This window comes from Epinephelus lanceolatus, chromosome 8 (genome assembly GCF_041903045.1).
Source record: "Epinephelus lanceolatus isolate andai-2023 chromosome 8, ASM4190304v1, whole genome shotgun sequence".
In the NCBI taxonomy this organism is placed as follows: Eukaryota; Metazoa; Chordata; class Actinopteri; order Perciformes; family Serranidae; genus Epinephelus; species Epinephelus lanceolatus.
Window position 1 is genome coordinate 22,579,139 of NC_135741.1, and position 24,363 is coordinate 22,603,501.

At 42.4% G+C, this 24,363-nt stretch overlaps 1 protein-coding gene across 10 annotated transcripts in view; it reads left to right on the plus strand.

Moving 5' to 3' along the window:
• Positions 1 to 24,363, plus strand: part of nav1a (neuron navigator 1a) — a 123,564-nt gene that overhangs the window by 42,435 nt on the left and 56,766 nt on the right. For all 10 annotated transcript variants that reach the window (XM_078170018.1, XM_078170015.1, XM_033628640.2 and 7 more), the window contains 2 exons: positions 3,440 to 3,542; positions 5,512 to 5,838. In XM_078170018.1, the coding sequence (XP_078026144.1) occupies positions 3,440 to 3,542; positions 5,512 to 5,838 (430 nt within the window). The remainder of the gene's footprint in view (positions 1 to 3,439; positions 3,543 to 5,511; positions 5,839 to 24,363) is intronic.

Sequence of the window (24,363 nt, forward strand, 5' to 3'; positions counted from 1 at the left end):
CTAGATGTGAAGAGGAATAAAAAGTTGGCAGCAACAACATGAATGGCTGAAGGAGATCGCGGGAAAGTTTGATTGGCTAACCAGGACAGGGAACACCCATAGTCAGCAGATTGGTGGAAGTGGTGGGAGTTGGATAGAGAAAGAATTGTGAATGGATATAGCATAAAGAAAGTCTTCCTGATTGAACTTGCGCTGAGCTTCGTTAGGAATCACTCTCTGGTTTTATGAATGTCTGTCCCAACCCTCACCTATGGTCATGAGCTCTGGGTAGTGACTGAGATTGCGGATACAAGTGGCCAAAATGAGTTTAGAGATAGGGTAAGGAGCTCGGACATCCCGAGGAAGCTTGGAGTAGAGCTGCTGTTCCTTCGCGTCGAAAGGGGTCAATTGAGGTGGTTCGGGCATCTGATCAGGGTGCCTCCTGGGCGCCTTTCGCTTGAGTTGTTTCAGGCACGTCCCACTGGTAGGAGGCCCTGGGGCAAACTCAGAACACTGGAGGGATTACATATCTCATCTGGCCTGGGAACGCCATGGGGTCCCCCAGGAGCAGCTGGAAAGCATTGCTGGGGAGAGGGACGTCTGGGGTGTTTTTCTCGGCCTGTTGCCCCCACAACTCGGCCCCGGATAAGCGGATGAAAATGGATGGATGTACCAGATTTCCCTGGAAAGATTTCCAATAGTTGTCAAGATATTTCACTAAAAGCCAAAAATGTCAATGTGCTAGTGAAACTAGAGGGAATGTATGAATGGATCCAAACATAATTGGGATTCATTGGATCATGAATGTCGTTGAGAAGTAATGGACTGAATTCGTTGACCACAACAGCTCAACCCTGTTTACTTGCTGTCACTTTTGTGTAAAGTTACATCTTGCACATTTTGAAGCAGATTTCTAAATGTGGAAACAGGAAGTCCAGATAAAAATCAGCGATATATAAACTAGAAAATGATGAGCATTAGATATAGTGTATTTTCTTGACAAGAACGACTTTGTAACACACTTTACTTTAATATTTTTGTCATACCCTCTCTTTCACTTTGGTTATAGCAAATCTCTTGCTGTGCTCATCTGGCCAGTTCTAATGGCCTATTGAGCTGAACCTCAGGGATGAATAGACTGTCCCATATCTTACCACCATAACTCTTTCACCACCATCCCCCCATTGACATCATACGTAAACACCCAGAGTAGGAGAGAGAGCAAAGGTCAAGGTCATGTGATGCAGCTTAGGTGTTTTGATTAGTTTACAGTTTATGTGAGGATACATGTGATGAGGTGGGTGTGAGCTTGCAGCTGATAAGATTTTATGATAGTAGCAACAAAAGCGGCAGCAGAACTCCAGATTAGGCTCTCAGATTGACATGGTTTTATAAAGAAGGTAAACTGAAACATGTTTCCTGAGGATACAGGGTGTCCGTAGAACTAAGTGGTTGAATCACTTTGGTTGTTTTATTGCATCCAATTTTCCAACCCCCAGGGGGAGTTGCCTGTACACACACACACACACACACACACACACACGCATACACGCACACACACACACACAAACATGAAACGGCAGTCTGGCTGAATGGCCCAGCATGAATCCATATAGCCCAATCTGAGCAGATTATAGCAAACTGGAAAGGGGTGAGACAAATGCCAATGTGTTCCCTGGTGAGAAAGGCTTTTGGTTTATTTTGGGCGAGGGGCAACGGGGCACAGTGCAGCGAGCGGGCACTAAGACTGACTGAGGGTGGGTTGGAGAGGAGGAAAAGAGCAGACAGATGGCAGGTGATGTGACTGTGCACTGGCTGGATACTATCGGAGTATGAGACGTGTCTGGTCTTAAAGGTCTCCTCTGTTGTTTTTTCTGTCTGACTGGTATCATATTTAATTTAGTTTGCTCCACTGCCATCTGGAAAAACAACTGTGCATACGCTGCCACTATTACCTCTGTCGGGTCTTTTCCTCATCTTCTCCTCATCTCCGCCTGTTAGCCCCAGGAAAAAAGAGTAAACTGGACTAGACCTAATCTAAGTATACCTAATGTGCTTATTAGCAATGTACTAAAAGTGTGCTATTTTCAATGTACAAACAATGAACTTAGTATGTGCAACTATCAATCATGAACATATCGTATCTGTGTAAGTGAAAGGTGTATACAGATTTTATATTATTTTATTTTTATTTAATCTAATTTGTATTTTTGTAATATTTTTTATGCATTTTGGCACTCAATCATTTTTTGTTTTCTTCTATTGCTTCTGACTCTTGAGCTGCTATAATGTGAATTTCTGTGACGTGGGAATAATTAAGTCTTATTTATTAAAGAAATACTAAAATAAAAGCAAGTGTACTTGACTGGGCTGGAGAGTATATTGATATCATATTGATATTGTGATATGAGACTAGATATCGTAATATAAGCATTGTCTTTTCCTGGTTTTAAAGGCTGCATTACAGTAAAGTGCTCTAAATTCCCTTATCCTATTGGACTGTTGTAGCTTTTCTATTATTTGCCTTTACCCACTTATTACTGATGATTATTTATCAAAAATCTTGTTGTGTATATATTTTGTGAAAGCAAAATCCCACAATATCGATATCAAGGTGTTTTTGTTCCAAAAATATTGTGATATTTGATTTCCTCCGTATCGCCCAGCCTTTCTTGGATGTATTATTTTGAGACACTGTTAAGTTATACTATAATATTTTTAAGGGCAAGTTTTTCTCATAATGCTGTACTTCTTAAAAATATACTTTAATCCAACTTTGTGTATATTTGAAGTTTCTTTAAATTATATTTTAAGTGCTCTTGAAAGTAATTACATATTAAAAGAAATGATAATTAAGATAAATTGTCAACACATTTTTTATTTTTGAATTAAATTTTGATTAATTTTTTAAACATTTGATTATAAAATATTATGATATATTATAAGTATATTAACATTTGTCTGAAAACTTAGTTGAGATATATTTAAAGTAGAAAAAATACATATTTTAAAAGTAAAGTATTCTTAATAAAAGGTGTACTTAATTTAAGTGCATCTTAAGTACACTTAATTGTAGCTTAAGTACACTTATTGTAATTCAGTGTGTCTTGAGCACTAATGACTTAGCATTAGTACATTAAGAAACATTGTAAGTGCATAAGAAATAGCACACTTCCAGCACATTAATCATGTGCTCATGGAAGCAAGCTAAGTATAATTAAATTAGGTATACTTAAGGATACTTGTTTTTTAACTTGGGCCCTTTAGTAGATTTATGCTTCAGCCTTAGATGATTTGATTTTGGTCTCAGGGTTTGGCCACTGAACAGTTATGATTGTCAGTCTGCATATTTTTAATAGCCAATAGAGGAAACATCATCATTTGTCATCCACTTATAACATAATATGGCATTTTATGTCTAAAAATATCTCTTTGTGTTTATGTGCATGCTCCCCTGCAGACCCGGAGTCCCAAAGGAAGAGGACTGTGCAAAATGTTCTGGACCTTCGACAGAACCTGGAGGAGACCATGACCAGCCTGAGAGGGGTGCAGCTCAGCCACAGGTCAGTCACCACACACACACACACACACACACACACACACACAAACAGGACCACATAGTATTGTTTGATAGAGACAAAAAGAAAGGACAAAGAAAACAAACAAGTGAAAAAGAGCAGCAGTTGAGATGGGCAGATTCTTATTGACATTGCTAACAGTGTGCTGGGGTGTGGTGGTTAACTGCCTGTGGGCTCTCAGATCAATATCAGTATTCCTGATAGACCAGTTGTCATTAGTCTGTCATTTTCCGCCTGCTCTGCTCTCTCTCTGCGTTTGTTAATACAGAACTGAAGCAGGATTAGCTCAAAGCCGACTTCAAAGCCGACCCTGCCAATGCACACTCACGAGTCCTATTCATGCACACAACAAGACACGCAATAATGCTGTGATTAAGTGTATGTGAGCGTTCGTGTGTCCTCGCCCTCCCTCCGCTTCCTGTCTTTCATTGACTGATTCAGCGCGCCTTCCGATTTTGTCCTTGAGAGCTTCCCCTCTGTCTGCCTGTCCGTGCGTCTCCTGCCATGTATCCTCTCTCCGTCCCTCAGTGGGAGCTCCCTCCATGAAGACCAAATCAGCAGATGGTTCCCTGCTGGAATACATTTCCTTTGCCATTCATACTTTTATGGTACTGTAATAACCTTGAATCACTCCCCGCTGTCCCTAAAGACATTCTGCTTTGAGGCCTCCAGCCTGTCGGCGGAAGTTTCCTGTGCAAACAAGATGTCATATTTCCTGTGAAAAACGAGTGTTTAGAGTGTGAGATTTGCATGAATTAAACAAACGGGTTGGTGAGCAAGTGAACTGTTTTGTCTACACATACTTCTCCTGATATATACTGTTTGCATAACAAGCAGAAAGCCTGTGAAAATCCATTTCTAACAAGACAGGGAGCATCCTCACTCTCATCCTCTCTCCACGTCTTTCCTGCCAGTTTGATGTTAGTGGTTCAGCGTGTCATTTGAAAATGTCTCCATTGATGGTTTTTGTGGAGATGATTCTGTATCCTGCAGACAAGATTAATTTTAATGTAGCGTACTGTCGCACAGTTTGAGAGCCAGGAACTTCTAATATGCTAATGCACATCATTCTCACCCTAAGCACTGAGCGGTGATGTGCTGCTTTAGCACAGGGGATGCATGATATTATGACATTAGTGAGGCTGGTATTTGTAGAGAGACTCACACAAATGTGCACCGGAATAAAGCAGCAGGGCGCAGAGGAACATAAAGGCGTTTGCTGACAGAAAAATGACATGAATACACATATTACTTATGCATGTATACAAATATACAACGGAGCACACTGCACTCATACACAGACACCTGGAACCCAACGAGTGCTGTGTTCACATGGAATAGCAGATGGACAACACCCTCTGGACAGCATTGAAAAAACAAACAGTTCGACTGAATGGCATGATGATATGATGCGATAGTGATGCCATGTTGCTATACATACATGACTGCTGTGGAGTTTGCTGTGTCAGTGTGGGTTTTCTCCGGGTACTCCGGCTTCCTCCCACAGTCCAAAGACATTCAGGTTAATTGGTGACTCTAAATTGCCTGTAGGTGTGAACGTGAGCGTGAATGGTTGTCTGTCTCTATGTGTCGGCCCTGTGATAGTCTGGTGACCTGTCCAGGGTGTACCCCGCCTCGTGCCGGCTTGACCTTATTTTACTGTCCTGCTCTAGTCCATTTAAATGATACCCGGTTTACCTTCTGCCCAATTCCATGTGAACGCAGCATAATCCCTTAGCCCGAGGTCCTTTTGAGAGAAGAGGATGCAGGGTGGGGACAAGAGGAAAGATGTCTGGATGGAGGAAGCAGGTCCTTCAAAAAAGAGGAAATGGAATATAGACACTTAATTCCTGTGTGTTTAAACTGTACCTGACCTTTTCAGCTCTTTAGGGGAGCTCATTGCTGTGATATTTTTCAAGAAACCCTAAAATGTATCCTCCCTTTCATTCCATAGCTGTGTGGAGGGGAACGTGTGCTACGACAGCGATGAAGCCGCTGCGTTCTCAATTTCCAGCCTGTCAAATCGCTCCTCTCCGTTGTCATGGCGCCAGGGTCAGGCCAGCCCCCGTCTGCAGGCTGGCGAAGCTCCGTCCACAGGTAACACCCAGTCGGACGTCCCACTCCGGATCAGCCACACGGCTCGTATCCAACTCATCGAGGCGCTGGACGACTCGGACCCATCCCTTCTGAAGGGAGATTACCTCAGCAACAGCGACCTCAGCAGAAAGAGCCCGATCGAGGATGATGAAGATGATGATGATATCGACGATCTGGGGAATGGGTACGTTGTGTTATCTTTTATTTGAAAATGATTAGTTTTTACTCCTGCTTCATTAACCTGAGTAGCGTAAAGAATATTTAATGACCTCATGGTGCCGCAGCCTGCAGGAACTAGGACACTTGTGTCTCATTAATGATCTTAGCGTTGCTTGTGAGGTGAATCCTTCCACCTGCCAACTGTTACAACCCCACAGCTGCAGTCAGGCCTGTTTCTAGTGGTTTACCAGCACAACAAAGCCTTGATCAGCTCCTCTGTAATGCATCAACAAGCCCCCCTCACAGTGTCTGCCTTGACACTGGCAGCTGTAGCCCCCCTGGTGCAGCTGGCTCTGCCATAGTCAGAGAATAGCCCTCTGGCAGAGTCAGGGTATGATGTCACAATCATCGAGCCCCCTTGCAGAGATCATCCTGTCAAATTCAGCTGCGAGCCTGCTGGCTGTGCCAACAGGCTTCCATGTGGAGGACCCCTTGCAGCGTTGGCTCACCGGAGCCCCCTGGCAGAGCTAGAATGCAGATGTCTTTGAAAAAATGCTAGCTCTTCCTGCTGAGCCAATGTGGAATCAGTCAGAGCTGTCGAGTGCAGAATGAGCTTTGTTTAAAACCAGCCATCGATTCCTTGGATCAAAAGGTTTCATGTTGAGATCACTTTGGAAAACAACGTGAGCTATTTTAGCTTCGGCATGTTTGTTGTGTTGTGTAGTGGTTGTTACACAGGTGGTGGAAGTCTTTGAAACGTCATAGTCTCCTATAATTGGAACATCTTCTAATGTATTGTTTTTGACATCACACATACACACCTGTCTGTTCAGTTCACACACACACAAAGCTGGCTGTCTCCACGAGGCAAAGACTGAGCAGTTTGAAGGAAAAGAGTCTCTAACCTTCATTTGTCGTCTGCTGTAAAATGGACTACAGAGGAATATCCCAGTCATGTTAATGTGAAAGTGTTTGGGTGTCTGTCTAGGCGTTATTGATTGTGTAATGTGCCTTTGTGAACACTGATTTTCTTTGACTCATGAATCAGACGGACAGGTCATAGCACGCTGACAGAGTTTCCGTCAATCTGTCTCACTAAGACAACACATCACCTTGTGACTTGATGACCAATGGAGAAGAATTACGTTAAGTGATTTTCACATGGATACACAGAGTCTGTTGAAGAATGACTTCAGCTGTGTTCCTTGTACTTCCTTGGTTAGTCTTGGAGAACTTGCATGAGGAGATATGACACAACAATTTTGACTCACACAGCTTCATGTTTCACTGACCAACTCTAAGTACAGCGAAGAAAAACACATTATCTCACTGTAAACTAGGATTCTGGGAGAGTCTGTGTGTGCATGTGTGTGTGTGTGTGTGTGTGTGTGTGTGTGTGTGTGTGTGTGTGTGTGTGTGTAAAGCTGGCTAGCTCGTCCAACCAAAGTAAGAAAAATTCCTCTACTTCTGGCCACAGCTTGACATCTCCATGGTAACCACAAAAATGCACCCCTAGTCACCAGGAAATCAATTGCAACACAGTTCAGGTCCCTGTAGTGTTATTGTGTATCTGGTCATGGCCCTCAATTAGTGGTTATACAGGTTTATGCTGAGCTTTGTGTGAGGAGGCGAAACAAAAGGCAACATTTGTTGGCGAGCCAAAGGAGAAAGACTGAGAAAGACTGATGATAGACCAAAACAATAAACTTACAAACAAAGGAAAAAAGGAAATGCAGCTGTGCTCATGTGTTTGTCTCTTTCTGCTACAGAGCAAATTGTAATCTATATAATTAAAGGGACAGTTCACCCCAAATCCCTCTCACCTCTAGTGCCATTTATCAGTCGATTGTTTTTGTGTGAGTTTTTGAGTGTTTGAGATATCAGCTGTAGAGATGTCTGCCTTCTCTCCAATATAATGAAACTAGATGGCACTCAGCTTGTGGTGCTCAAAGCGGCCATAAAATACATTTGTAAAACTCAGCACAACATCTCTTTTCAGAAACCATGACCTTGTTACTCAAGATAATCCACAGACCTTGTTGTGAGCAGTTTCATGTAGGAACTGTTTTCTTTCCACTGAACTACATCTGCCAACTGTATCATCGCAGAGGAGGAAGCGTGCGTCTACTCATGAGTAACCAGGTCATGTTTTCTGGAAAGATAGATCACTGTTTGGTGTTTGGATGCAGTTTTTCAAATGTTCTTTTTGGTGCTTTGAGCAACACAGAAATTATGACCCAGTTACTCAAGATCATCCACAGACTTTGTTGTGAGCAGATTTATATAGGGACTATTTTCTCTCTACAGAACTACACCTGCGAAATGTATCACCACGTAGAAGGAAAAGTGTATCTACTCATGGACGAGAGGCTTGGGTTTGTGACAGCCCCAGATGTAAACATTAAAGAAGTCCTCCTCAGCTGAGTTGTAACTTTAGCTAGCCCAGTAAGGCTAGGTGAGCTAGCAGTAGATGCACACTTCCTTCTGCGTCTTTACACCAAACTGCTCACAACAAGGTCTGTGGATTATCTTGAGTAACTGGGTCATGTTTTCTGGAAAGAGACATTGCTGTCCAGTTTTTCAAATGTATTTTATTGCCGCTTTCAGCACCACAAGCTCAGTGCCATCTAGTTCCATTATATTTAAGAGAAGGCAGACATCTCTACGGCTGATATCTCCAACACTCTACACCTCACATCAAAACTATCTAGACTGATACATAGCACTACAATTACTAGGGAAAATATGCATTTTTGATTTTGTAGTGAACTGTCCCTTTAAGATATTGAAACAAATGTATCATGATGTCCTTATAACTTTTAAAGATGCATTAGATTATGGTTCAAGTAACAGGGAATATTGTGTGCAATGTAATCCAAAACAATATTCCTTTAAAGAATCCTTCCCTTGTTTTAAAGAGAAGTTGATTATACGGCTGCAACAAACACTTATTCTCAGCATCAACTAATCTGTTGAATATTTATCCAATAAAACTAATTGTTTATTCTATTAAAACGCCCAAAGATAGTGAAATATGCCCCTCACAAATTCCCTGAGCCTAGAGCGACGTCTTATGACATTGTCAGCATTCATTGAATCATTTACATGGTGATTTTGAGGCTGTGGTCTGGTGCCTGCTGCAGCTCCAACCTAATTATCTTTACCACTAGAGGGCAGGCTATGGCTGCTGTTCCCTTTCTCCCTGCTGCTCTCCACCCAGTCAACATGAAGTACCACCATGCCGGATTACTCTCCCTTATCTCATAATTTATTACACACACTCATTCATTATACATAAAGGCACTGCCCCTGTCAAACAGAGGTCACCCTACATTACCGTATCTCATCCCAGCATATATAATACATAGGATTCCCCCACATAAATAATGCATCACAAACACACACATGGTCTTTGTTTGGATTGTGTCGTCCTCGTCTCTTTGTTCTGTTAAACTGTGAGGAGACAGAGTCTTGAAATATTGCAGTTTGGCCATAAACATATTGATGAGCAGGCTTTGACTCACTAAGGGTCTCATGGTGACTCACTTGAGTTATACTGTATAGGCATGACTCACATTCCCATACAAAGGTAAGTTACCGTGACTGTGCTGTGACCTGCCTGACACACAGATCCTATACTCTGTTTCTCACACACATACACACACACACTGAGTCAGGACCCCTGAAGTCAGTTATCCGTTTCCTGTTCTTTGCTAGCCCGGGCCTCTTCTTGTCTGAAGAGTACCACTTACATCTGGAACCAGACCCCTCCCAGTGTCCCCCCACACTCTCACTCACACACGTCATTCTCACCGGGAAACAGCGTGAGGTGGTCAGTCCCCTGAGTGTGTTAACAGTAGTGAGTGGTCCAGTATAGGTTGTAGATTTGGAAACAGTGACTACATTTGCATGCACAAAATATTCCAGTGTTTGCCCTTATTCCGAAAAAGACAATGTTTACGTGGCTATTGAAAATGAGCCGTGCATACTCTGTTTAAAGAGCCCTAACTTCACTTAAATCAACTCAAAATATGGGAAAGTGAAACGACTGGAGCAGCTTGTGCCATTTTGCTTTGCATCAAAACAGGATTTTTTTTTTTTCAAAGTTTTCCACGGTGGACTTGCTCAACTGTACGAACACAGCCTCCCTCTTTCATTCCTTCAGCCACCCTCTTGAAAAGGTCAGTGTTGCGATATTTGCGCATATCCAAAAACCTGCTGATATCCAAGTCTTTCATAAGACTTTAAGTAGGTGTGTTTCTTCTTCTTTTGGACATGCATCTCTACTCCTCAGCCTTGATGGCTAGTTGGTTTGTGTACAAAACATTCATGACAACAGAGCCGAGCTGGTTCGAACTCAGGGTAGGGAGTTTGCATGTTCTCCCCATGTCAGCATGGGTTTTCTCCGGGTACTCCGGCTTCCTCCCACAGTCCAAAGACATGCAGCTTAATTGGTGACTCTAAATTGCCCGTAGGTGTGAATGTGAGTGTGAATGGTTGTCTGTCTCTATGTGTCAGCCCTGTGATAGTCTGGTGACCTGTCCAGGGTGTACTCTGCCTCTCGCCCAAGGTCAGCTAGGATAGGCTCCAGCCCCCGTACGTATTAGCAGAGTGTTGCCTCCAAAGATCCTCTACCAGAGCATCAGAAAATAAATTCCCCTTCAAGACACTTTAGTTCCATTATCCATCTTGTCATTATCCCACCTGTTTATGTTGACAAATCCAAATTCTTTCACGTTTGTTTCCGGGATGAAGTGGTTTGTTTACCTTTATTATAAACTGGTAGGAACTGCGGCTGTAACACCTCGTCTGCATCACAGCCTGTGATTGACACGAAGAAGTAGGTCCCATTTTCATAATAGAGACAAATGAGCAGTCCACTGTCTGGAGAAAATATAACACCACAAATCACAACAGAGCAAATGCTGTGCTTTGTCATTTGCTTGTTTCTCTTGAGATCAACACTTATTAGTCTTTGTAGTGCTGTTGAGTGTGTGAAAGAACACAGGGAGGAATTTAGTAGTGCCTTGAAGATATTGTGGTCAAAGAATAGGAGGATAATGGCTCTATGAGTGTGTGTGATTTCATGCAAAGCTGCACAAAGTATTAAGTCTACATACAGTACGCATCAGAGCCTCATCTGGCTTTGATAGTGGTATTGATTGCCATTGTTGTTGTTTGAGTGGTGATAATGGGCTCAACATGCACACACACACACACACACACACACACACACACACACACACACGTTCAGACGATTGGATGAGTGTGTGTCATTTTCTGCCCTGCTGGGCGCAGACGTTTTTGTTTCTGGATGGAAGAGCTCCCATCCTCGGCGACCTCCCATTAGTAAACGCGCAGTCTCCATGGTTACGCTGCGAGACAAGCTGGTTCACTGCACTAAACGTCTGAATTATGAAAACATTTGTTTGGAGCAGGATAAACACACACACACAGACACGCACTAAGCTCCCTGAAGCTTCCTGGTTTAAGTGTTTTGGTTTATCGCTGTCTGCTTTCTAGAAAAGCAGAAGTGAGCCGGTTGCCCTTAGTGTCACTCCAGCACAGTACAGGGAACTGAAACAGAAAGAGGAACGCTTTAACAGAGAAGTAAACTGTTCTGAACACAAGAGACGCCTGAAATAAGCTTTGATGTCATCAGTCGTAACTTAACCTCATGCCTGCCTCTAAGCGTTTGCTGCTATTCAAACACTGGAGGTCATTATCCGGCCCTTAACTGATGGCTACCTGACCGTATCGATGGTTAAACACTTCTAATTAGGTGTAACTCCTGGACCTTGTCATTGCCTCTAAACCCTTGACTCCACTGGGACAGGGCAGCCACTGACCACCACACTCCTGTGTGTGTATGTGTGTGTGGGTGTGGAAAGGGCTGGGTTGTTTCTGTCAGGTCAGGCTCGATCAATCCTGCTGTACTCTGACCCCATCTACTGGCCAAAAACTAGAACACCTCACACACACACACACACACACACACACACACACACACATATGCACACACACAGACCCTAATGCAGCCTGACACATCAGATTATTGAATTCCTTTTCCCACACCTGGATCTGATTTATGTTACAGGTGATGGATCCGCTTTCTGACTTCCTCACTCACTCTCACTTTCTCTCTCCCTTACACACACACACGCGACCTCTTGATGTGATCCTCAGCAGACACACCCTGGGCTTCCCTCTTGTTAAGAGCCAGATCTTTACACTGTGACTCATGCAGCGGTCCAGTTACAGACCCCCTCCCAAAGAACACAAGCATGTCACACGCACAGCACTTTCCCCCGACCTAGTCGCAGTCTTGTGACTGGGCTGAGATCAGAATGGGCTCATGTGAAAAATAGTGGAGGAGACTGCAATTTGAACTGTGAGATACAGTTGAAAGACACATATATAATCCCTAAAATCTGACGCGCAGGAGATTAAATGCTTTTTATTTGCACGTCTAATGAGTTAAAGACGGTGAAATTTGTCTTCTTACAAAAGGATATGACTCGGAGGGGGGGGGTTTAAAGACACATTTTAGGATTTTGAAACATAAAACTGTGGTGAAATGGTGACATTTTAGGTCATTTTAACTTCTGTTTACACCGCAGCTTCAAATACGGGAATATCTGCTCTAAATATCTGATCACAGCTGAAAACTTTGACTGCTTATGCTTTGCTTTTGCGTTAAATATCTCCAAAATGCATATAAAAAGTACTGTTGGTAACTTAACCTCTCTTCTAAGTCACTTTTACCCTCGTGGTTTAGTCTTAGGACTTGTCATTAAAAGACTGTACCAGTAATTTTGCATGTTAAGTCCATTTACTACTAACCTTGCAGTGAGTGGTTTCATGCCATTTCCATATGATACGTCAATATTTTGATAAAATTGCTCAACTGATATCACAAAAGTTAAGATTAAAATTTCTGCTTCAATATTTCCCCCTCTCTCATCGTGTCTTTCTCTGTCTCTCCGACATTGTGTGTCAGAGACAGTTGGATTCTCATGAAAAGTTGATGAGAGACAGAGTGAGGTGGGGCTCAGGGGGGTGATGGGGCGTGTGTTGTTCTTGTCATCCACTACCTGCTCCTCTCTGGGCCTCTCTGGCTCTGCACGGCGCTCCTGTGGCTCTATCTGCGCAGTGCAGCGTGTAATCGATTACTTTTCCTGTCATTATGGGGGGAACTTGACTGAGTGGAGGAGTGTGCTCTTTCTTTGTTCCAGCACGTGTGGGCAAAGCACTCGAGAGAACACCCATGGAGAACACACACACACACACACACTCACAGCATTTTTTAATTAATAAAAGCCACTCAGCATGATGATCACATGTCTGAACAGTCACATGGAGATTACGTAGACATTCTGTATTGTGGTCTACGTGCAGTTTGAGAGGCTTCTCTGTTTCATTTTGAGTTAACAAAACGTGAGAGCCATACTTACACTGTAGGATAAGTACATTTAGTTCATGTCTAGAGGCTGAATTTGTATTTAAATATTTTGATTATCTGCCTGGCTGTTTTCAGCCTAGTCACCAGAATAAAATGTTGGCATTGTATGTCTTTGCAAACCATGGATATGTTACAGTTTTACATTTCATGTGCATGACGGAGTTCAGATTATATATCAGCTGAGATTCTCACCAGGAGTAGGAGGGGACGGTCGATGATGTGACACCAAGGCAAGATGGCTGCCGAGCAGCAAACTAATGTTTGAGACCAACAAAAGGGAATGGTTTTTCACATCAGTTTGGGGCATATCCACTTGTTTTTGTAGGGGCAAAAGGGGGTGTTTTTAAACGAGAGATCGGGACATGTTCAGCTGTGTTTGTAGCAACCAAAGCGGGTATTTTTTGACAGCAGGTTGGGACATGTTCAGCCGTTTTTGTAGTTACAAAAGTGGTTATCATTGAATGAGAGTTCGAGACATGTCCAGCCATTTTTTGTAGCGACAGAAGCAGCTGGTTTTTACCGACAATTTGGAACATGTCCAGCCGTTTCTGTAGCTACAAAAGCGGTTATTATTTAGTGAGAGTTCGAGACAAGTCTGGTGTTTTTTTGACAACTGTTCATGGCATGTCCAACCATTTCTGTAGCAACAGAAGCAGGTGTTTTTCAACAACAGTCTGGGCCATGTCCAATTGTTTTTGTAGCTACAAAAGTGGTTATTATTCGATGAGCATCAGAGACATGTCCAGCCATTTTTGTGGTGACAGAAGCAGGTATTTTCTAATGACAGTTTAGGACATGTCCAGCTGAGATTGTAGTGACAAAAGTGGTTTTTTTTTTGTTTGCTTGTTTTTGTTTTCATTGTTGTTTAGCTACAAAAGGCAGTATTTTTTTTTAACGAGGGTACAGGACATATCCAGCCATTTTTGTAGTGGCAAAAGGGGGTGTTTTTTTGGGTGTGTTTGTGCCATGTCCAGCCGTTTTTATAGCTACGGTAGCTTTTTTTTGTTTTGTTTGTTTTTTTAAATGAGTTTGAGTAATGTCCAGCCATTTTTTTAAGCAACAAAAGTGGGTGTTTTTAACCACGGTTTGGAACACAGCTGTGTTTGTAGCAACAAAAGTAGGTATCTTTCAACAAGAGTTCAGGACATGTTTTAACCTTTTTTGCAGCAACAAAAGTGGATGGTTTTTAGCGAGAGTTCGAGACATGTTCAGCCATTTTTGTAGGGACAGAAGCAAGTGTTTTTTAACGACAGATTGGGACATGTCCAGACATTTTTGTAGCTACAAAAGCAGTTATTATTTAACAAGGGTTCAGGACATATCCAGCCATTTTTGAAGTGGCAAAAGGGGGTGTTTTCTTATAAGAGTTTAAGACATGTCCAGCCATTTTTGAAGTGGCAAAAGGGGGTGTTTTCTTATAAGAGTTTAAGACATGTCCAGCCATTTTTGTAGCAACAGAAGTGAGTGTTTTAACAACAGTTTGGGACATGTCCAGCTGTGTTTGTAGCGACAGAAGCAGGTATTTTTTTAAAGAGAGTTCAGGACATGTTCAACCATTTTTGTTGCAACAAAAGTGGACGATTTTTCACAACAGTTCGGGACAGGTTTAGCCGTGTTCATAGCAAAACAAAAAAGAGTATTTTATGCCTAAATATGATGTTTTTCTAGCCTTAACTAAGTGATTTTGATGATTTTTCTGCCTAAACCTAACCACAGCACTGTCACCGCCTAAATTTGAAAATTAAAAACGTACATTTTTCAACATATCTGCTACATATGAAAAGTGCAACTGTAACAAAGCTGTGCTTTGCAAAAACATACAATGCCAACATTTATTTTGGTGATTGAGTCTGTGTTTTTCTCAGAGATGATGTAATCAGCTCCAGCTGTAACAGCAGGACAACACTGCTGACAAACAATAATGGCATTAATCTGTTTGTGTGCTAAAGTGACACAAATACACACACACGCGCACGTACTCATACACACATATAGAGGCATACACACAAACACATTAAAAGATTTAACAGGGAGTAACATATGGGTCTACAGGGGGATTTGCAGTCCTAGAAAACCCCCTGACGCCTCCTTTTTCAGTGAGAACAATGTACTTATGTACCTTTTTTTTTAATTCTCCTGTGTTTGCTCAGGCTGTTTGAGCCATATGGTTTCATTATTAAACTTCTTAATTCACTGTCGTTACACTACATAGTTTACTTTTAGTTCAGACAAACAAGGCACAAAAAGGGAATGAGACTTTCTTGTCCTTGTGAGTCCATCAGTGGCGACTTTCACTGTTGCTTAAGAAAATATTTGCTGTACTTTTCGTCACTCTTTTTCTGCCTGTGTCTCCCTCTGTCTGTCCACACACACACACACACACACACACACACACACACACACACACTAGTGTTAATGTCCAAGTTTACAGTCAATTGTAAGAGGAATGCCTCCCGTCACTCCGCATGGATTTGTTTAGTTTGACTACAGGCCATTTCATTATTGTGAAACATACTGGCGTTGAGCAACAAACACATGTTCTGGATCGGAGTTTGGAAACTACACTTACATCCCTCTGACCAGTTTTCCCACATTCTGCCTTGGAATGAAAGAGACGGTTGGGAAACTTGAGAAAAATCATTTTTTTCTCTGCTTCCTTGCTGTCTTTTCCTTGAACTTCTACAGCATATATCTCCTGTTCCCAATGTGCTCTCTCTGTTGAAGGCCACGTCAATCAACTTCATCCATCCAAACACCAAAACCGCTGCCACGTAAGGGTGAGAGGGGGGATAGATTCTTAATAATCTGAATTTAAAACCTAGTTCTCAACATATGATCGCCTGTAACAAAGACCTGACTGTACGTTTCCTTACAACTGAACCAACTGGATAGTGACTCATAGTAAACTTTTCTGTGTATTTTAATTATGGATTATTACAAATATAAAAAATGTTGATGCATCCAGATGCATCGATAATTATTTTACAATTGCCCCCTGAATCGGAATCAAATCATGAGGTGCTCAGATATTCCCACCCCTAATGTCACGGTTACTGTTGCCTAGACGCCCAACCCTCTGAAGCCTGGTAAGTCTGTATGGAGACACTACGGCATAATCCCCGCTAATCTCTGGCTTCCTCTTATGGCAGGGGTTGGAAAAGAATAAGAGAACTCAGGGACATGGTCTGCAAAGGGAAGGGGGTTTGGAGGGGGCTTATAGTGGCCGTATGTGTGTGTGTGCATGTGGAGGACCCCCACGTAGTTCAGAGGGATGTGTTACCATGTCAACAATATGATTGTGCAAAGGAAATAAACGGAGTGTGTGTGTGAGAGTGTGTGAGTGGACTCCTCTTAACTTACAGAGGTTAAAATGTCACGACTTCTGCCTGATGACCGATTTCACCCCATTTCCTTTAAGGAAAGAGAGTGATCCCGCTCTTCCTGCAGACGTTTACTGAATTCACTTTATTTTATTTTATTATGATAAACTGACACCTGACCTGAAGAGGACATGAAAAGGAGGAAGTGACCTGAAAATAACAACTGATGGTGAACATGATGCTAAACCAACAAGCACAGATATAAACCATATAGAGTGACATCATTCAGTCAACAAACCTTTGCTTTTAAGACTTTGAAGGAAGGCGTCAGATTTATTGAGTTACTGAGTATGAAGACTACAACAAGAAACATGGCGAGACAAAGGACTTTTGTCAACAACACAATAAAACATAGAATATATAAAAGGACAGTTGAACCGCTAAATCTACTACTGCACCATCTTACATTTCGATAGCTTTTTGTATTTCTACATACAGACCCTAGAAAGCTACTTGTAGCCAAACTGCGTGGCTTCAGGGATGGCACTGTCAGTCTGCTTATAACTTTGTTCCAGACTAAAATATCTCAACTATTGGATGGTTTTAGAAGAGATACAATACTTAAATACTTTAGTTTATGAAGGAATACCTGAAAAACCAATGAAGATCCCATCAGCATCAACATGCCTTGTGTGTAGTACATATTCGTAAAGGTTAGCATGCTAACACGCTAAGCTAAGATGAATAACATGGTAAACATTACGCTTTCTAAACATCATTATGTTAGCATTGCCAGTGTGAACCTAAGCCTGTAATGTTGCCATGCTTAAAGGGACATTTTACCCCGAAATTAAGAAGGTTTCATGGTGGAACTGTTTTCTTTTTATCAAACTACACCGGTCAACTGTATCACAAAACTATCTAGGCCTAGTTTTGATTTTGGGGTGAACTGACCCCTTGCTAAATCCCAGACTGGCCAATCATAACGTATCAGCAGAGTTTCCCCTTATATTCATTGTCTTCTGTGGCGATCAGCAGTGATGTGGTGGTTCACTTTTACACTGTGATCTGTAGCCTATAGTTCGGCTTTAGCTTCTAACTATCTTTGTCTTTTTAACCTGTTGTTGCTGCTGAGTCAGTTTGACATCCTGGATATATCCTTCAAACACAGACTGTAGACCCCTCTGTCTGCTTCTCTCTGGAATCACTGTTTTCAGTGCTTTCCAGGGCTCCATGCTTACTCCCACATCACAAAGGGGCGGGGCTTAGTGAAGGGTCAATTGTCCCTTTAACATGACTTTTTATTTGTTTTTCACTCTTATTGTATTGAAGCGGTAGTGGCAGAAATCTCAAACATTTCAAATTCAAATTAAAATAAAATAAAATAAATGACTGGACCCTTAGAAACCAGCAGTGGCAAATGAAGATTTTTTGTGTGTGTGTGTGTTAAAAATAAAATAAGAAGTAAACACAAAACATTGTTTCCAGCATTTAGAGTGCCTTTATCTCCCATCAGGAGAGGAGTTTGAGGAAATGATCAGGTTCATTCCTGAAGGCTTGTTCCCACAGTAAGGGACAGCCCACACACACACACACACACACACACACACACACACACACACTCCCCTCACCTTTCCCTCACTCATGCCCTCCCTCTACATCTATACAGCCTTTAAAGCACATGCTTAGTTCCTCTATAGGGGGTAAATGAAACTGCATGGTTAAGGACAAGCTTTTGGATCAAATCTATCCTACACACACACAAACACACACACGCGCACACACACACACACACACACACACACACATTCATTCGACATGCACATTAGAGCTGAGCCTTAGAGGGTTAACAGTGGGGTGTGACGGGGGTTTGTAATGCGCATAAGAATTAACTTTGCTTCCCTCCCATTGACTCCCACCATGTTATTCTCTGGAGTTGTTTCGACATTAGTCACACACTTTTCTTTCTGCCCTCCTGCCATCGGTCTCCCTTCCTGTTCTCCTCATTACGCCACCTCCTAATCTCATCCCTCCCTGTCTGAACCAGTGCTCCCACCAGTGAACACATCCTCATTATTTTCCCAGGAGACATAAGCTGAACTGGCTGCAGAAACCTGTTGAGCCGTATTTGAACTGTTTAATACGTTAGCGGTTATTCTTGTTCCTCTCTGTCTCTTGAAAGACAAATCATCTTTGAAGTCAAGTTTTCTGAGCAGTTCCACTTTACATTGTCCTCAGCAGACCTTGAGAATAGCGTCCTCTCCAAGAAAAGGCCTAATTAGATGCTTTTGGTGGTTCAGATGTGGAGGGTCCCCCAATTAGCCACAAGAGCACCTTTTCAGACAGGGGGACGCACACTTTGATGTTCAACCCCGGGTGTGTGCCTGTGAGGTCATGTTTTCAGTATTTTTTTGAGAAGAAAAAGGCAAAGTTCTCTGATTCCAGCTTCTTAAATCAGAATATTTTCTGGTTGCTTTACTCTAATTGTTCGTCAAACCCCTAGGCCACATTCACGCTAATATGTTTTTGTTTTTGTTTTAAAATGGTGTTTTAATACAAAAATAATCTCCGTGCACTCAAACATTTTAGCACCATTTCAGAATAAATCTACCTCCATATGAACACACCTGAAAACACAGATCACATGACCATTCACGCACACTGGACATGCATTTATCAGTGTAAACATAAAGCAGATTGTCTGTGGTTCGTTGCTTAGTTATGGTAAATACTGTGGAGATGGCAAAAAATAAAGGCAGAGGAAACATAAAACTAAATTCCGAGAACTAGTGGCAACGAAGGCCCTGTGCGGCATCCCCTCACGTCACTGTGTCTCGGCCAAAAATTGCACAAAAGCATACCACAAAGACTACATCTGACATCCTAGCAGCTTGTAGGTTCTGCGCCTGCATTAAAGGAAATAACTCTCCACACCAGCAGACGGCGGTGGTCTGTAATCCTAATGCAAAAAGGGAAACCAGAAGACAGTCTTGACGCTAGTCAGCCAGGTAGCGCATTAACAACACAATCCAATGTTGATTGAGCAGACCATACTTACCATGTGCCAGTTAACAATAACACAACCCACCAGGAACTGTTTCTGCTAAAGAGCTCAATGGCTAAAGAAAAATAGTCTTACCTTATGTAACAAGTTTGTTTGGTCTCACTCCCTTGTGACTTTAGTTTTTGTTTACTTTCCTCACTTTCATTTCTCAATCTCCTGCATTGAGCTGAACTGCCAGAGTGATTTTATTCACCAATTGCCATCACCCATGATTCAACATGCTGAATCAGCCAAAAAAAAGCTGATGAGGGCTGATAAGGGCAACGGTGCAGAACACACCATGCCGACTAGGGCGGCAGATGCTCACCAATGCCCCAACATTGACTGACAGCTGACTAATGGCCTGGTGTGTCATGGCAGAAACATGACCAGAGATTTCTTTGCTTGGACCAATGACCAGGTGGAACTGTTAATGAGAGTATGGCGGCCAAGGTGGCAGAAAACGGAAGGGGAGTCGTTGCAAAGCAAATACGGCAACATATTAGAGCGGTACCGTGAGCATCATCTATGCCCAGAGAAAGTCATAGCAATGAAGAAGGAGTACCCACACAAGAGGGATGAAATCACAGAAGGTATGTAGACCTAACTATGCGGATTGGGCTTGACACATCAGGAAGCGAAAGTGTATGACCGTCCAGACTAAAATGAAATTGAGTTTTCAAACTAAAACAGGATCAGCAGCGTTTTCAATGTCTGTTTTAAGGGCCCCAGTGTGTGTGTGTGTGTGTGTGTGTGTGTGTGTGTGAGTATAGACAGGAAGTGAGTGAGGACAGCAGCTGTTGAAGGTTTTCCAGTGATGAAGCAAAAAAAAAGATGTCCCAGGATGACAGAGAAAATTTAAAGTTGATAGTAGCTACACTGTGTGTGATCATGAAGAGGAGTATTTTAATTTGATATAAGTGTGTGTGTGTTTGTGTGTGTGTGTGGAGGGGGTTGTTTTATGTTTGTTTACGTACAGTTTGTGGCCTAGCAAGTGTTGCATGTGTGCCTGTGTGTGTGTTCCTGGTCTGATAAGGGGGATGAGTTTTCCCAGGTCGCTTCTTTCTTTCATCAGCAGAGGAGGGACAGGTTCCCAGGGTCATATGGATGACCCTGCCTGTATACTGTCATTACAGGGTTACATCACCACCTAATTATACTGGCCTGCTGCACCAACACACACACATGGACACTGAAAACAAGCACTGTGGTCTTAGATACTGAGTGAAAAGGAGGGTGGCAGTGAAAAAAGAGACGCTCTTTGATGAGGACGCAGAGGCAAATAAACAGAGAGGGAGACAGGGGGCATGTCTGGGCATGAGTCAGTGGTCAAAGTAAAAGCCGGCCAGACAAACCCGGAGCGCTGTCCAACTACCCCTTCCAGAAACTGGGATGAGAGCTGACATAAATGAGAGCGAAGGCTCACACTGACTTAAGGAGGATTGGGAGAATGTGGGAGTGTTTGTGTGTATGCGTGCACATAGAAACTGTTTTCCTTTCTCTTTATTAGTAACGCTAGGCAACAACGATGGCAGCGGCTCCACACACCTGCAGTTGAGCATGCCAGTGTGCCAATCAGACCCCCAAACACGCACACACACACACACACACTGTGTGCCCACCTGGCCCTGGATGGTACGGGTGAGCAGTAGCCTGAAGAATCCTGTCTTTGTTCCCTCTGCACTTAAAAAGAGTGTGTTAATGATCTCTTTCTCTCTCTCTGGGTTGTTTTCCAATCTCTCTATTCGTATCTCTTTCTTTCTCCACCAAAAGGACAGTGTTAATTATCTCCATCTCCCCCCTGCTCTGTCTGTCTGTCTGTCTCTCTCTGTCTCACCCTTCATTCATTTATTGAACAGACCCAGCAGACAGGCACATCTATTCACTGGGGTCCACTCAGTGCCTAAAGTGTTTAAACACCACTGGATGTGAGGGGGCAGAGCTCAGGGGGGGAGTGGATACATGATACCCACTCTATTCCTCTGCTGGTCTCCAATAGCCAATACACACTCTGTTACAATAGAAACACTGGAGTCATTTACCCTCGCTGCTTCATTACATCCTGATTGAGGCTTATTTATGCCACTGTTGGTTTGGCCATTAGCCAGCATGTCTCCCAGACAGCAGGCAACTGTTGAACGATATTTATACCTATGAAATCAAAGGTTTTTTGTTTTTTTTCAGAGAGATATCTGCGTTTTCTTATGGCCTCTCCATAATGCAGTCATATTTTTTAAAGTTTTTTTTTAATCACTGGACAGAGGTTGAAAGTATATTCACTTACTCGGGCACTGTACTGCAGTTTTAAGGCCCAGAAACACCAAACAAACATTAAAGAACTGTTGCGTCACCTCGTGTTACCTGTATCTTGGCCAAAAGGTTGCACATGAACACACTGCAAAGACAGCAGCCAACGGCCAACTAGCATGTATGTTCTGCGCCAGCATGGGAAGAAATAACTCTCCATAATAGCAGGCAGCAGTAGTCTGTATTTGTAATTCAAAAAGAGAAATTGGAAGACCAACAGGACCGACCAGGCTCCCAGGAGACTTGTAAGGCTTTGAAGCTAATTTTCGTAGTGGCAAAACAGTGTAATTAAACAGTCATGTGATGCCATGTAGCCGAAAAAGACTTTTTCCAATTGACTTACATGGCGAAAAAGACGTCTTTTTTTTTGAGCATCGCAACCCTAACAAAATGACTATCGGGATTTTAACATACAGTCTGATGACATTTAGAGAGTCTAAAAGAGCCACACAAGTGAAACATTTTATCCCTGTTCAAGTTAAAGGGCCCAATAATAATAATAAACTTTATTTATACAGCACCTTTCATATAAGAAATGCAGCACAAGTGCTTTACAATAAGGAGAGTATGAGCATTGAGTGCTTCACATGAAAATAGAATGAACATAAAACAGAACTGATTCATAAAATCATGGAATTGCGAAACTATGAATCATAAAATCAAGTAAGAGTTGCAGCAGTGTAAATAGAAAGTAAATGTGTAAAAAGAAAGAGTGTCAGACCTATATCAGGAAAGTCAGAGCTAGTTAAAGGCTGGGGCGTAACTGACAAAGGCTGCATCCCCGATCTTCTTCCGGCTGTTGCTGGGTACCTCCAATAAACCAGCAGCAGATGATCACAGTGAGGCAAATAGGTAACGTGTGGAAGCAGTGCCGATCATCCAAATAATTTTATATGTGGCATTTGAACTATATCGGCTTCATGCGCCACTGAGCAACTTCCATTGGAATGAATGTGAGCCTGCCTCCAACGCTGTATCCAAGTCTCTTTATACATCCACGGGACGGATTCAAGATGCTAGTTAGCCAGTTAGCACGTTAACAACACAACCCGATATTGAAAGAAGAAAGTCTATTTACTGTATGCTAACAAACAATAACAAACAATTATGAACCGTTTTTGCTTAAAAGCCCAATGGCTAAAAATAAGTAATGTTTCGATCTCATGTCCTCTTTACTTAAGTTATTTGTTTGTTATCCTTGCTTTTGTTTCACTTCTTGTGCACTGAACTGAACTGCCAATCAGAGTGATTTTATTCACAGACAAGCCTCGCCGCCTCCACAGCTGATTCAACAAGCTGTATCAGCCGAAAAAAGGCCAACAAAAGCCGGCTAGTGCCAACACCACACAAACTAGAGCAACAGACGCTCACTGACGGCTGGACATTGACCGACTGCTGACTGATGCCATGGTGTTTCAGGGCCCTAACAGTACTTTACCTCAGCATATCCATTATATAACAGTTCATACTTGTGCTCCGACATTTCACAGGGGCTTTTTGTACTTTCTGCTCAACAACATGTCGCTGACAAGTGCTGCAGATTAAGATTTTACATACCGAACAAATGACCAAACTCTAACAACTAATACATCTTTACAGATTGAAGTATCAAACCATATTAAGTAGTTAAAACTGGCTCCACCTCCACTTGCTGCAGCATTAAAATGACCCATTATTAATGATTTACTCGTTTTGCAATAAGCCATCAGGTCTGCAGTTTTAATAAATGGATATTGGAGGAGATACTCTGCAGCTCGTCCAGATGATATGGATTAAGGAGCTAAAAGGAAAAGCAAGATATGCAGAAGGAGGATAGCCTGTATCCCACCCAAAGCCATTTGTCACAACCTGGCAACCCAACGTGTGTTCTTACAAATGTCTTATTATTGATATAAAGCATGAATACATTATTATTATTAACCATTAGTAAACCCTCTGCCTGATATGGAAAGGGCAATCTTGAATAATACATGTGGCAGCCCTTTATATTTTGTCCTTTGTGAAATGTTGAATGGAAAGCTTTCACTTGCAGTGTACTTACTTTTACTGAAGTAAAGGATCTAATCACAGACTGTAAAACCAAATGAGCATGAGTGCCAGCCGTCACCGGACTCTGTATCAGAGGGTTGACTGAGTGGTGTCAGCGGGCTGTCTCCTGTGTGTTGATTAGAGATTTAAGAGTGTGAAAATGTCTTTGACATGTCCCTTCACAGAATGTGATGATGACTGCGTTTTTTTTAATCTTGCGGCTGAATGCGCGTGAAAACCTCTATGCGCTTTTGGGAAAGGCACAGCTGGTCGCGATCAGTGAAACGGGGGCCGGAGGAGGAGGAATTTGGGGTGTTGCCTTTCTATCCATGCCTCCCTCCCTCCCTTGCTCATCGCCTCCCTCCCCTCCCTCCCTCTGTGTGAGCGTGT